Genomic DNA, 15310 nt, shown 5'->3' on the forward strand with positions numbered 1-15310 from the left:
GAATAGCCTTGTTTTGAGTGGTTCTGAGGGTGATAACATCTCGGTTCAGATGAATAAACTATTCACATTTTGTTGTCATAGTGGTTCCTCCTGGAGGACGTGACGAGTGGAGAGGTTCATCTCAAACTGCAATGGCTCTCTCTACAAACTGACCCGGGACTCCTAGTGGAGGTAAGCGCTCTTAAGCAGTTTATAAGCACTCTTAAGCAGTTGAGCCGACTCACCCAAACCGTGATGAGGAAGCTCTGATATGTCTTTTCATACTGCACAGCCCGGGTCGCTAAAGGAAAACAACAAATGTGCTTATTAACCGTATACAGCGTTTGACGAATATTGTGTATTTCTTGTATTTTTCTGTTGCAGACATCTGATGGCAGTGCTTGTGCTATGCTTGCTGTGTACCTAGACAATGCCTCAAATCTACCAGTAAGTACCTCTGTCAAGCCTGTACAGCTACGGAGACTCACATGTTAACAAGCACAAACAGTCCGCGATGTGAATATAAGATGCGATAACCAAGTTTATTCGGTTATGAAAACATTAGTACACATTCTCAGAGCACCAACAAGACACTCTCCACTCAATCTGATGCCCCAGGTTTTACCTGCTTATAACAAAGAGTTAGCAATTTTGCATACACATAATATGATAGGCCGAGGACAATGAAATATACATGTTACAATGTCATCCCCTTATTGAAGATAATCATCATCATCACCATTACCATCATTCGTAACTCATCACAATTGACCCTTCGCTAAGATCTGCCCCAGAATTTTGGGCAACCATTCTCAGCCCTCCAATGGATAACAACTGTCGTCGAGTCCGACACCTCGGACAATCGCGGACATGGCTATGGCAAATACTGAGAATTTTATTTTAAAAATACATGTTTAAATGGCTAAATAATTGAACCGTGCACCATGAGTATTTGCTAATGTGATTCCTGAAATGCAGAGCTTGTTGATGGAGTATTTTTCAAATCCGAAATTATACTTTTGTTATATTGTTTGCTAGCTCAGCTGGTTAACTAGCTCTCAGTTTCTCAAAATGGATGTAAGCTACCTAAGTTAGCAATGTTATGAATACAACTCCCATCTGCTGTCGAACATCAGGATACGATTTGAGAGCACTAGTTATCTCTAATAGTGGTTATAACTTTGACTGCATGCTGACAGTGAATTAAGAGCCATTCAGTGGCTAGCTACACTACAAACAGAACTTTACCAGGTTCCTGTGAAGCAATTGTAATGACAGTCCACCACAACATACCCAATAGTTTCCTGATTAGCAGGGGGTGTCTGTGTTTAATTTCATTGTTTGTTAGAAACACAATTTGAAATCATTGTGAAGGGATTTCCCAAGTGATTGAATGGGGAATTAGGCTTACCGGAAAAATGTGACCCATTTCAGGAAGCTAGGCGTATGTCCCTCTTTTTTTTTTTTTTTTTATCTTTTATGACGACACAGGATGTCCTAATTAGTTAAAGTGGTTCCAGTCTGCCGTGAAAAGTTCATCCATGTATACGGGTAAGAGTCTAGCTACATTTTCAGATATTATACATTTCTAATTTTGTCAGAATATCGTTTTCCTTGCAAGTTAAAGCATACTGTTCACTAGCTAGTGAACGTTAGTTTTCTGGCTGGCTCGCTAGATAACGTTACATGTATGATCTGTGTAGTAATGTTATTTGTATCTCAGAAATCCATTTGCATCGCTAGTTATAGCCTAATGTTAGCTAGCTAACATTGAACCTAGTTGGTTAGCTTTAGCTACCTGCAGATTCATACTACAGCATGTCATGCATGGTGGCTAGCTATGACAATCAGTTTGTACTGTATGGGTTGGGATTATGGTTAATTGTTTAGCTAGCACTACATGTCTGAACAAAAGACTCCACTTCGCCAGATGATTACATGACCCATCAAGTTAGCCTTGTGTGTCTGGGGGTGATTACGGCCATCTATTGTATTTCATGAACATGTGTACATGTCTAGACAATAGTGACCCATCCACTTAGCTAGATGTGGCTGGGGGGTTGTTATAGCATTTCTTTCACATGACCCATCAATTTAGACAAGTGTGTCTGGGTAAGAATCATCTAATAATTATAACATATTTTTTATCTGGACCCTTTCTATTTTTGATATTGCTATGCAAATTACCATTTCACTGTACCGTTTACACCTTCTGTATCCTGTGCATGTGACAAATACATTTTCATTTTATTTGATATAGTGTGTGTTTACCAGAGATGGTAATGTGAAGAACAACATGAACTGCACCAAAATCAGAATAGGATATAGGCCAAGGACTAGATAAAGTGTATTTGTACCTGGAGTTATGCCTTATTGTAGGTTACTTATTTCTCCACTTTTAGTCTTGAAATCTTTGGTCGTTCACTACTCTACCTTACTCACTCTGTTTAGCACATGGCCTCACGTGAATCCTTAAAGAGATGGGTGGGGCTAAGGCTTAAGAGGGTGTGAACGATGCTGAATAAGTGTAGACAAAGAAGAGTTCTCCAGTAGGTGTACCAAAACATTCAAGGGCCATTTTCTAAAAAGTGGGGTTTATCAACTTTCAAGCAGAATTACTTTCCCATTGTTCCTTAACTGCAGTGTATGATATACCATTTTGTAGCTCTGAGTCTCTACTTTTATCCAATGCAAAAAAAAATAAAAAATACAAATTATTTTTGCAACATAAGACCGAATCGAGGTGGTCGGGTCAAAAATGTTGCAGATGTTGTCCGAGGTTGCAACAGTACCAAAAGGGGCAGGGCTTAGCAAAGGGTCAATTGTGCTCAAGTTTTCTGTTATAAAACATGGCCTGCTGCATTGAACATTTTAGGTTCTCTATTTTATCCAACCTAACGCAATGGTAAATATTAGCGCAGGCTGGGGGTGTGTCAGAAATATTTTTGCTATTTTTACTGCAGTAATTATGAGTTTATTAAATAGCATAGGCTACAGTAACAAGTAATAGAAACATAACAAAAACATCCAGTATTTTCTCAATCTGTTTGGAGTGTTGACAGTCAACATTGTTGTAATTGGCTTCAACGAGTATAGGTCTTTATGCATCGCACAAAAAATACTACTCTCCCGTCATTTGTAATATGTAAATATATGTGTGAGGCATGTTCTCAATAAGCAAGATATAGGACTGAATAATTTGAATACAAGAGGCACTCTTTGGAAATGGGGATGGATACAAGCCGAATGGAGTAGCCTATGCACTGCAGGTAGGCCTATGTGAATTGTGAATAATGCAAAAGCCTCACGAGTAGGCCATTTAGAAACCTTTTATGGATATGCTACTTGGCTAATGCATTGCCAGGATAAGAATAGACACCAGATTAATTGCTGTTGAACCAGCTTTCATTATAGTAGGGTAAGGGTAGTCTATAAGGGCTTGTTTGCTTTATCAAACTAAATGGAAAACAAGCAATTGTTACAGGAAAATAACTTAAATGTTTCTAAATACGAGTGTCACCGGATCATGTCATCTCTCGTTACATGATGGGCATATAGTCTACATGGAGGGGTTTTGACGCACATCCAAAATAACAACAGGAGCTGGCTCAAATCATGTTCAAAGCCTACATAGATAAAAAGGGGATGCCCCCAAACTTGATCTTTTGGTAATCTTGACTACTTGGCGAATGTATAAAAAAAAAAACAGAGAGAAGGGCAGGATATACTTGGTTATAATGAAACGAAATGGAAAAAATGTAAGTTTCTAAATACAAGGTTTACAGGCACAAAAAGCACATCTCTCTTGTGTCATTTGCATATGGGCACTGTGCGTCACGACTGGATAGGCTGCACTCAAATATTACCACTTCTCCCACCTCAGCACAAGCGAGCTCATATAAGAGGTAAATTACCAATCCTGGCTCGAGGATTTGAAAACAGAAGAGTGCCGGCTTTAACAGGTCGCAATTGCAAACAAGCATGCGTTTGACAACTGCGCTGGCATAACGCCAGCCGAAAATAGAGCCTTTTAATGTGTTATTTTGATACATGAACTACATTACTTGTTTTGCTCTATACATGCTCTTTATTCTACTTTATTGCAGAAATATGCCATTATTTGTTTTGCTATCTGAAATATCTATTGTATATTATTAATATCCATTTATTTGTCTACCACAGAAAGACCACAGTGAGTTCAGCCACTTTAAAAAGGATGGGAAGCACACCAAAGAGGCCAGGGTAAGTCTAGATCGTATTTAGTAGGGCACATAAAGGACAACATTTTGAATCATTTTGCAATGGAAACGAAAATGTTAGTTTCTTATTGGACAAGTCGTCCCTCCCTGTTTCAGTCTGTTTTCCATTTGGTGCCTAATGAATATGGCAAAATCGAATGGCCTGCTACTGGCACTCCAGGGGTATATTCACTAGAAACCAAATGGAAGCCAACAGCAGCAAACGCAGCGAAACAGGGAGGGACCTACCTGAATTTGTCCAACAAACGACTTTCTGTTTGGAATAAACGGTTTCCATTGTGTACAGTACCTGGTACAACACTGGTATTTCCTGTTTTTCTGGTGATGGCAGGTCATTTGGGTGTGACCTGTTGGATTCATTCCCATACCTACTTTGTCTGCCCTGACTTGATCTTTTGATTCCGCTTCCCCTCCTCTGCTCCCCCTCCTGGTCACTCTGTAAGAATCACACTTCGGTTTTGCTGATGTCGCTCTTCGGGGAATGTATAAAATGTGTTAAACACTGTAGTGGAAAACGCCTTTTGCATAAGTAAGGTCCTTTTCTGGGCCGTAGGTAGTGAGTTCTATCTTTGACCTGTGGTAATGCAGAACTATCTCTCTTAAGGTTGGTTAGTCAGAGGACAATCTCCACTGTCTGTATGTTGTGATGATTAGTCTAGAGCTGCTCTCTAAAGCATGAAAACATTAACAAGCTGCCAGGTGTAGCACAGTTCCTATTATTTAATCTTTAGACTCCTTTTATACAGTATAGTGTAGATCCCCCTTGACATTTCCCTCTCTGAAGTCTGCTAACGATATAGGCTCCCCTCTCTGTCACATATATATATATACACACACACATTGGGGAGAACAAGTATTTGATACACTGCCGATTTTGCAGGTTTTCCTACTTACAAAGCATGTAGAGGTCTGTAATTTTTATCATAGGTACACTTCAACTGTGAGAGACGGAATCTAAAACAAAAATCCAGAAAATCACATTGTATGATTTTTAAGTAATTAATTTGATTTTATTGCATGACATAAGTATTTGATCACCTACCAACCAGTAAGAATTCCGGCTCTCACAGACCTGTTAGTTTTTCTTTAAGAAGCCCTCCTGTTATCCACTCATTACCTGTATTAACTGCACCTGTTTGAACTCGTTACCTGTATAAAAGACACCTGTCCACACACTCAATCAAACAGACTCCAACCTCTCCACAATGGCCAAGACCAGAGAGCTGTGTAAGGACATCAGCGATAAAATTGTAGACCTGCACAAGGCTGGGATGGGCTACAGGACAGTAGGCAAGCAGCTTGGTGAGAAGGCAACAACTGTTGGCGCAATTATTAGAAAATGGAAGAAGTTCAAGATGACGGTCAATCACCCTCGGTCTGGGGCTCCATGCAAGATCTCACCTCGTGGGGCATCAATGATCATGAGGAAGGTGAGGGATCAGCCCAGAACTACATGGCAGGACCTGGTCAATGACCTGAAGAGAGCTGGGACCACAGTCTCAAAGAAAACCATTAGTAACACACTACGCCGTCATGGATTAAAATCCTGCAGCGCACACAAGTTCCCCCTGCTCAAGCCAGCGCATGTCCAGGCCCGTCTGAAGTTTGCCAATGACCATCTGGATGATCCAGAGGAGGAATGGGAGAAGGTCATGTGGTCTGATGAGACAAAAATATAGCTTTTTGGTCTAACTCCACTCGCCGTGTTTCGAGGAAGAAGAAGGATGAGTACAACCCCAAGAACACCATCCCAACCGTGAAGCATGGAGGTGGAAACATCATTCTTTGGGGATGCTTTTCTGCAAAGGGGACAGGACGACTGCACCGTATTGAGGGGAGGATGGATGGGGCTATGTATCGCGAGATCTTGGCCAACAACCTCCTTCCCTCAGTAAGAGCATTGAAGATGGGTCGTGGCTGGGTCTTCCAGCATGACAACGACCCGAAACACACAGCCAGGGCAACTAAGGAGTGGCTCCGTAAGAAGCATCTCAAGGTCTTGGAGTGGCCTAGCCAGTCTCCAGACCTGAACCCAATAGAAAATCTTTGGAGGGAGCTGAAAGTCCGTATTGCCCAGCGACAGCCCCGAAACATGAAGGATCTGGAGAAGGTCTGTATGGAGGAGTGGGCCAAAATCCCTGCTGCAGTGTGTGCAAACCTGGTCAAGACTTACAGGAAACGTATGATCTCTGTAATTGCAAACAAAGGTTTATGTACCAAATATTAAGTTCTGCTTTTCTGATATATCAAATACTTATGTCATGCAATAAAATGCAAATTAATTACTTAAAAATCATACAATGTGATTTTCTGGATTTTTGTTTTAGATTCCGTCTCTCACAGTTGAAGTGTACCTATAATAAAAATTACAGACCTCTACATGCTTTGTAAGTAGGAAAACCTGCAAAATCGGCAGTGTATCAAATACTTGTTCTCCCCACTGTATGTGTGTGTGTGTGTATATATATATATATATATATATATATATATATATATATATATACATACATACATACATACATACAGCTCTGGAAAAAATTAAGAGATCATTGCAAATTTTTTCTTAAATCAGCATCTCTACATGTATGACAGCCATTCCATTCCAGTGTCTGTTGAATTCCAACACAGGCACACCTCATTCTACTGAATTAGGTACTGATTAGGTGATCACATGAACCAAATCTTATTTAATGAGGAACATTTTAAAATCCACTGCTGGGGTCATCACTATCCTCTTGCAATAGGACCAGCTGGATGGCAAAAACAGTGCTAATAGTACCTCAAAAGTAATATTAATAAAAAAATAACTATTGACCATGCCAAAAGAGTTGAAAAGGAAAGTTTTGAGTGATGAAAATAAGGGTTCAATTCTGGCTTTACTGGCAGAGGGATACAGTGAGCGTCAGGTTGCTTCCATCCTTAAAATTCCAAAGACGGCGGTTCATAAGAACAAGGTCAAGCAGCAGACATTGGGGACAACAAAGCTACAGACCGGCAGAGGGCGAAAACGAGTCTCTACTGACCGGCATGACCGCCAACTCATTCGAATGTCACTCAACAACCGTAGGATGACATCAAGTGACCTACAAAAAGAATGGCAAACGGCAGCTGGGGTGAAGTGCACGGCGAGGACGGTTCGAAACAGGCTCCTAGGGGCAGGGCTGAAGTCATGCAAAGCTAGAAAAAAAGCCCTTCATCAATGAGAAGCAAAGAAGAGCCAGGCTGAGGTTTGCAAAAGACCATTAGGATTGGGCCATAGAGGACTGGAGTAAGGTAATCTTCTCTGATGAGTCCAATTTTAAGCTTTGTCCAACACCTGGTCGTCTAATGGTTAGACGGAGAACTGGAGAGGCCTACAAGCCACAGTGTCTCGCACCCACTGTGAAATTTGGTGGAGGATCGGTGATGATATGGGGGTGCTTCAGCAATGCTGGAATCGGGCAGATTTGTCTTTGTGAAGGACGCATGAATCAAGCCACGTACAAGGTTGTCCTGGAAGAAAACGTGCTTCTTTTTGCTCTGACATTGTTCCCCAACTCTGAGGATTGGTTTTATAGCTAAATACATTTAAACTCAGTTTTTCATAATTCCTGACATTTAATCCTAGTAAAAATACCCTGTCTTAGGTCAGTTAGGATCACCACTTTATTTTAAGAATGTGAAATGTCAGAATAATAGTAGAGAGAATGCTTTCTTTCAGCTTGTATTTCTTTCATCACATTCCCAGTGGATCAATTAGTATTTGGTAGCATTGCCTTTAAATTGTTTAACTTGGGTCAAACGTTTCGGGTAGCCTTTCACAAGCTTCCCACAATAAGTTGGGTGAATTTTGGCCCATTCTTCCTGACAGAGCTGGTGTAACTGAGTCAGGTTTGTAGGCCTCCTTGCTCGCACACGCTTTTCAGTTCTGCCCACACATTTTCTATAGGATTGAGGTCAGGGCTTTGTGATGGCTGCTCCAATGCCTTGACTTTGTTGTCCTTAAGCCATTTTGCCACAACTTTGGAAGTATGGTTGGGGTCATTGTCCATTAGGAAGACCCATTTGCGACCAAGCTTTAACTTCCTGACTGATGTCTCTTGAGATGTTGTTTAATTATATCCACATAATTTTCCTTCCTCATGATGCCATCTATTTTGATAAGTGCATCAGTCCCTCCTGCAGCAAAGCACCCCCACAACATGATGCTGCCACCCCCGTGCTTCACGGTTGGGATGGTGTTCTTCGGCTTGCAAGCGCCCCCCTTTTTCCTCCAAACATAACCATGGTAATTATTGGCAAACAGTTATATTTTTGTTTCATCAGACCAGAGGACATTTTTCTAATAAGTACTATCTTTGTCCCCATGTGCAGTTGCAAACCGTAGTCTGGCTTTTTTATGGTGGTTTTTGAGCAGTGGCTTCTTCCTTGCTGAGCGGCCTTTCAGGTTATGTCGATATAGGACTCGTTTTACTGTAGATATAGATATTTTTGTACCTGTTTCCTCCTGCTAATTCACAAGGTCCTTTGCTGTTGTCCTGGGATTGATTTGCACTTTTCGCACCAAAGTAAGTTCTTCTCTAGGAGACAGAACGCGTCTCCTTCCTGAGCGGTATGACGGCTGCGTGGTCCCATGGTGTTAATACTTGCGTACTATTGTTTGTACAGATGAACATGGTACCTTCAGGCATTTGGAAATTGCTCCCAAGGATGAACCAGACTTGTGGATGTCTACCATTTTTTTTCTGAGGTCTTGGCTGATTTCTTTTAATTTTCCCATGATGTCAAGCAAAGAGGCACTGAGTTTGAAGGTAGGCCTTGAAATACATCCACAGGTACACCTCCAATTGACTCAAATTATGTCAATTAGCTTATCAGAATTTTCTAAAGCAATGACATCATTTTCTGGAAATTTCCAAGCTGTTTAAAGGCACAGTCAACTTAGTTTATGTAAACTTCTGACCCACTGGAATTGTGATACAGTGAATTATAAGTGAAATAATCTGTCTGTAAACAATTGTTGGGAAAATGACTTGTGTCATGCACAAAGTAGATGTCCTAACCAACTTGCCAAAACTATAGTTTGTTAACAAGACATTTGTTGAGTGGTTGAAAAACGAGTTTTAATGACTCCAACCTAAGTGTATGTAAACTTCCGACTTCAACTGTATGTACACTGCTCAAAAAAATAAAGGGTACACTTAAACAACACAATGTAACTCCAAGTCAATCACACTTCTGTGAAATCAAACTGTCCACTTAGGAAGCAACACTGATTGACGATAAATGTCACATGCTGTTGTGCAAATGGAATAGACAACAGGTGGAAATTATAGGCAATTAGCAAGACACCCCCAATAAAGGAGTGGTTCTGCAGGTGGTGACCACAGACCACTTCTCAGTTCCTATGCTTCCTGGCTGATGTTTTGGTCACTTTTGAATGCTGGCGGTGCTTTCACTCTAGTGGTAGCATGAGACGGAGTCTACAACCCACACAAGTGGCTCAGGTAGTGCAGCTCATCCAGAATGGCACATCAATGCAAGCTGTGGCAAGAAGGTTTGCTGTGTCTGTCAGCGTAGTGTCCAGAGCATGGAGGCACTACCAGGAGACAGGCCAGTACATCAGGAGACGTGGAGGAGGCCGTAGGTGGGCAACAACCCAGCAGCAGGACCGCTACCTCCACCTTTGTGCAAGGAGGAGCAGGAGGAGCACTGCCAGAGCCCTGCAAAATGACCTCCAGCAGGCCACAAATGTGCATGTGTCTGCTCAAACGTTCAGAAACAGACTCCATGAGGGCCCGACGTCCACAGGTGGGGGTTGTGCTTACAGCCCAACACCGTGCAAGACGTTTGGCATTTGCCAGAGAACACCAATATTGGCAAATTCGCCACTGGCGCCCTGTGCTCTTCACAGATGAAAGCAGGTTCACACTGAGCACATGTGACAGACGTGACAGAGTCTGGAGACGCCGTGGAGAACGTTCTGCTGCCTGCAACATCCTCCAGCATGACCGGTTTGGCGGTTGGTCAGTCATGGTGTGGGGTGGCATTTCTTTGGGGGGCCGCACAGCCCTCCATGTGCTCGCCAGAGGTAGCCTGACTGCCATTAGGTACCGAGATGAGATCCTCAGACCCCTTGTGAGACCATATGCTGGTGCAGTTGGCCCTGGGTTCCTCCTAATGCAAGACAATGCTAGACCTCATGTGGCTGGAGTGTGTCAGCAGTTCCTGCAAGAGGAAGGCATTGATGCTATGGACTGGCCCGCCCGTTCCCCAGACCTGAAGCCAATTGAGCACATCTGGGACATCTTGTCTCGCTCCATCCACCAACGCCATGTTGCACCACAGACTGTCCAGGAGTTGGCGGATGCTTTAGTCCAGGTCTGGGAGGAGATCCCTCAGGAGACCATCCGCCACCTCATCAGGAGCATGCCCAGGCGTTGTAGGGAGGTCATACAGGCACGTGGAGGCCACACACACTACTGAGCCTCATTTTGACTTGTTTTAAGGACATTACATCAAAGTTGGATCAGCCTGTAGTGTGGTTTTCCACTTTAATTTTGAGTGTGACTCCAAATCCAGACCTCCATGGGTTGATTAATTTGATTTCCATTGATAATTGTGTGATTTTGTTGTCAGCACATTCAACTATGTAAAGAAAAAAGTATTTAATAAGATTATTTCATTCATTCAGATCTAGGATGTGTTATTTTAGTGTTCCCTTTATTTTTTGAGCAGTGTATGTGTGTGTGTGTGTGTGTGTGTGTGTGTATATATATATATATATATATATATATATATATATATATATATATATATATATATATATATATATAGTACAAGTCAAAAGTTTGGACACACCTACTCATTAAAGGGTTTTCTTTATCTTTACTATTTTTTACATTGTAGAATGATAGTGAAGGCATCAAAACTATGAAATAACACATATGTAATCATGTAGTAACCAAAATGAAAATATTGTTTATATTTGAGGTTCTTCAAATGGCCACCCTTTGCCTTGATGACAGCTTTGCACACTCTTTGCATTCTCTCAGCCAGCTTCACCTGGAATGCTTTTCCAACAGTCTTGAAGGTGGGAACTACACATGCAGAGATAATCCGTTCACCCACACGGCGTCTCACAAAGACACGGTGGTTGGAACCAAAAATCTCCAATTTGGACTCCAGAACAAAGGACAAATTTCCACCGGTCTAATGTCCATTGCTCGTGTTTGTTGGCCCAAGCACGTCTCTTCTTCTTATTGGTGACCTTTGGTAGTGGTTTGTTTGTAGCAATTCGACCATGAAGGCCTGATTTACACATTCCCCTCTGAACAGTTGATGTTGAGATGTGTTTTTGACTTGAACTCTCTGAATGATTTATTTGGGCTGCAATTTCTGAGGCTGGTAACTAATGAACTTATCCTCTGCAGCAGGGTTAACTTCCTGTGGTGGTCCTCATGAGAGCCAGTTTCATCATAGCGCTTGATGGTTTTTGCGACTGCACTTTCAAAGTTCTTCAAATTTTCCGTGTTGATTGACCTTCTTGTCTCAAAGTAATGATGGACTGTCGTTTCTCTTTGCTTATTTGAGCTGTTCTTGCCATAATATGGACTTGGTCTTTTACCAAATAGGGCTATCTTCTGTATACCCCACCTACCTTGTCACAACACAACTGATTTGCTCAAACACATTTAAGAAGGAAATAAATTCCACAAATTAACTTTTAAGAAGGCACACATGTTAATTGAAATGCATTCCAGGTGACTACCTCATGAAGCTGGTTGAGAGAATGCCAAGAGTGTGCAAAGCTGTCATCAAGACAAATGGTGGCTATTTGAAGAATCTCATCTCAAATATATTTTGATTTGTTTAACACTTTTTTGGTTACTACATGATTCCATATGTGTTATTTCATAGTTTTGATGTCTTCACTACAATGTAAAAAATAGTAATAAAGATGAACCCTTGAATTAGTAGTTCTGTCCAAACCCTGTGTGTGTGTGTGTGTGTGTGTGTGTGTGTGTGTGTCTATACAGTTGAAGTCGGAAGTTTACATACAGTTAGGTTGGAGTCATTAAAACTGTTTTTCAACCACTCCACAAATGTCTTGTTAACAAACTATAGTTTTGGCAAGTCGGTTAGGACATCTACTTTGTGCATGACACAAGTAAGTTTTCCAACAATTGTTTACAGACAGATTATTTAACTTATAATTCACTGTATCACAATTCCAGTGGGTCAGAAGTTTACATACACTAAGTTGACTGTGCCTTTAAACAGCTTGAAAAATTCCAGAAAATGATGTCATGGCTTTAGAAGCTTCTGATAGGCTAATTGACATCATTTGAGTCAATTGGAGGTGTACCTGTGGATGTATTTCAAGGCCTACCTTCCAACTCAGTGCCTCTCTGCTTGGGAAAATCTAAAGAAATCAGCCAAGACCTCAGAATTAAAAATTGTAGACCTCCACAAGTCTGGTTCATCCTTGGGAGCAATTTCCAAATGCCTGAAGGTACCACGTTCATCTGTACAAACAATAGTACGCAAGTATAAACACCATGGGACCACACAGCCATCATCCTGCTCAGGAAGGAGATGTGTTCTGTCTCCTAGAGATGAACGTACTTTGGTGCAAATCAATCCCAGAACATCATGCTGTGGGGGTGCTTTTCTGCAGGAGGGACTGGTGCACTTCACAAAATAGTTGGCATCATGAGGAAGGAAAATTATGTGGATATATTGAAGCAACATCTCAAGACATCAGTCAGGAAGTTAAAGCTTGGTCGCAAATGGGTCTTCCAAATGGATAATGACCCCAAGCAGAACTGAAAAAACGTGTGCGAGCAAGATGGCCTACAAACCTGACTCAGTTACACCAGCTTTGTCAGGAGGAATGGGCCAAAATTCACCCAACTTATTGTGGGAAGCTTGTGGAAGGCTACCCGAAATGTTTGACCCAAGTTAAACAATTTAAAGGCTATGCTACCAAATACTAATTGAGAGTATGTACACTTCTGACCCACTGGGAATGTGATGAAAGAAATAAAAGCTGAAAGAAATCAGTCTCTCTATATTCTTAAAATAAAGTGGTGATCCTAACTGACCTAAGACAGGAAATTTTTACTAGGATTAAATGTCAGGAATTGTGAAAAACTGAGTTTAAATGTATTTGGCTAAGGTGTATGTAACCTTCCAACTTCAACTGTGTGTGTGTATATATATATATATACATACACTACCGTTCAAAAGAAATATCCTTGTTTTCGAAAGAAAAGCTATTTTTTTGTCCATTTAAAATAACATCAAATTGATCAGAAATACAGTGTAGACATTGTTAATGTTGTAAATTGCTATTGTAGCTGGAAATGGCTGATTTTTAATGGAATATCTACATAGGCGTACAGAGGCCCATTATCAGCAACCATCAGTCCTGTGTTCCAATGTCACGTTGTGTTTGCAAATCCAAGTTTATCATTTTAAAAGGCTAATTGATCATTAGAAAACCCTTTTACAATTATGTTGGCACAGCTGAAAACTGTTGTGCTGATTAAAGAAGCAATAAATCTGGCCTTCTTGAGACTAGTTGAGTATCTGGATTATCAGCATTTGTGGGTTCGATTACAGACTCAAAATGGCCAGAAACAAATAACTTTCTTCTGAAACTCGTCAGTCTATTCTTGTTCTGAGAAATGAAGGCTATTCTATGCGAGAAATTGCCAAGAAACTGAATATCTCGTACAATGCTTTGTACTGCTCCCTTCACAGAACAGCGCAAACGGGCTCTAACCAGAATAGAAAGAGGAGTGGGAGGCCCCGGTGCACAATTGAGCAAGAGGACAAATACATTAGTGTCTAGTTTGAGAAACAGGCGCCTCACAGGTCCTCAACTGGCAGCTTCATTAAATAGTACCCGCAAAACACCAGTCTCAACGTCAACAGTGAAGAGGCGACTCCGGGATGCTGACCTTCTAGGCAGAGTTGCAAAGAAAAAGCCATATCTCAGACTGCCCATCTTAATCTTTTATTTTTATTGGCCAGTCTGAGATATGGCTAGCAGCTAGTGTACAGTGGGGAAAAAAAGTATTTAGTCAGCCAACAATTGTGCAAGTTCTCCCACTTAAAAAGATTAGAGAGGCCTGTAATTTTCATCATAGGTACACGTCAACTATGACAGACAAAATGAGAAAAAAAATCCAGAAAATCACATTGTAGGATTTTTAATGAATTTATTTGCAAATTATGGTGGAAAATAAGTATTTGGTCAATAACAAAAGTTTCTCAATACTTTGTTATATACCCTTTGTTGGCAATGACACAGGTCAAATGTTTTCTGTAAGTCTTCACAAGGTTTTCACACACTGTTGCTGGTATTTTGGCCCATTCCTCCATGCAGATCTCCTCTAGAGCAGTGATGTTTTGGGGCTGTCGCTGGGCAACACGGACTTTCAACTCCCTCCAAAGATTTTCTATGGGGTTGAGATCTGGAGACTGGCTAGGCCACTCCAGGACCTTGAAATGCTTCTTACGAAGCCACTCCTTCGTTGCCCGGGCGGTGTGTTTGGGATCATTGTCATGCTGAAAGAAGTTCATCTTCAATGCCCTTGCTGATGGAAGGAGGTTTTCACTCAAAATCTCACGATACATGGCCCCATTCATTCTTTCCTTTACACGGATCAGTCGTCCTGGTCCCTTTGCAGAAAAACAGCCCCAAAGCATGATGTTTCCACCCCCATGCTTCACAGTAGTTATGATGTTCTTTGGATGCAACTCAGCATTCTTTGTCCTCCAAACACGACAAGTTGAGTTTTTACCCAAAATTTATATTTTGGTTTCATCTGACCATATGACATTCTCCCAATCCTCTTCTGGATCATCCAAATCCACTCTAGCAAACTTCAGACGGGCCTGGACATGTACTGGCTTAAGCAGGGGGACACGTCTCCCACTGCAGGATTTGAGTCCCTGGCGGCGTAGTGTGTTACTGATGGTAGGCTTTGTTACTTTGGTCCCAGCTCTCTGCAGGTCATTCACTAGGTCCCCCCGTGTGGTTCTGGGATTTTTGTCACTGTTCTTGTGATCATTTTGACCCC

At 41.4% G+C, this 15310-nt stretch overlaps 1 protein-coding gene across 4 annotated transcripts in view; it reads left to right on the top strand.

The window, feature by feature from the left end:
* Nucleotides 1-15310, top strand: part of esyt3 (extended synaptotagmin-like protein 3) — a 63177-nt gene that overhangs the window by 12898 nt on the left and 34969 nt on the right. For all 4 annotated transcript variants that reach the window (XM_084161956.1, XM_084161958.1, XM_084161957.1 and 1 more), the window contains 3 exons: nt 82-171; nt 364-426; nt 4162-4221. In XM_084161956.1, the coding sequence (XP_084018082.1) occupies nt 82-171; nt 364-426; nt 4162-4221 (213 nt within the window). The remainder of the gene's footprint in view (nt 1-81; nt 172-363; nt 427-4161; nt 4222-15310) is intronic.

Source organism: Coregonus lavaretus (genome assembly GCF_964263955.1).
Source record: "Coregonus lavaretus genome assembly, chromosome: 5".
Taxonomy (NCBI): Eukaryota; Metazoa; Chordata; class Actinopteri; order Salmoniformes; family Salmonidae; genus Coregonus; species Coregonus lavaretus.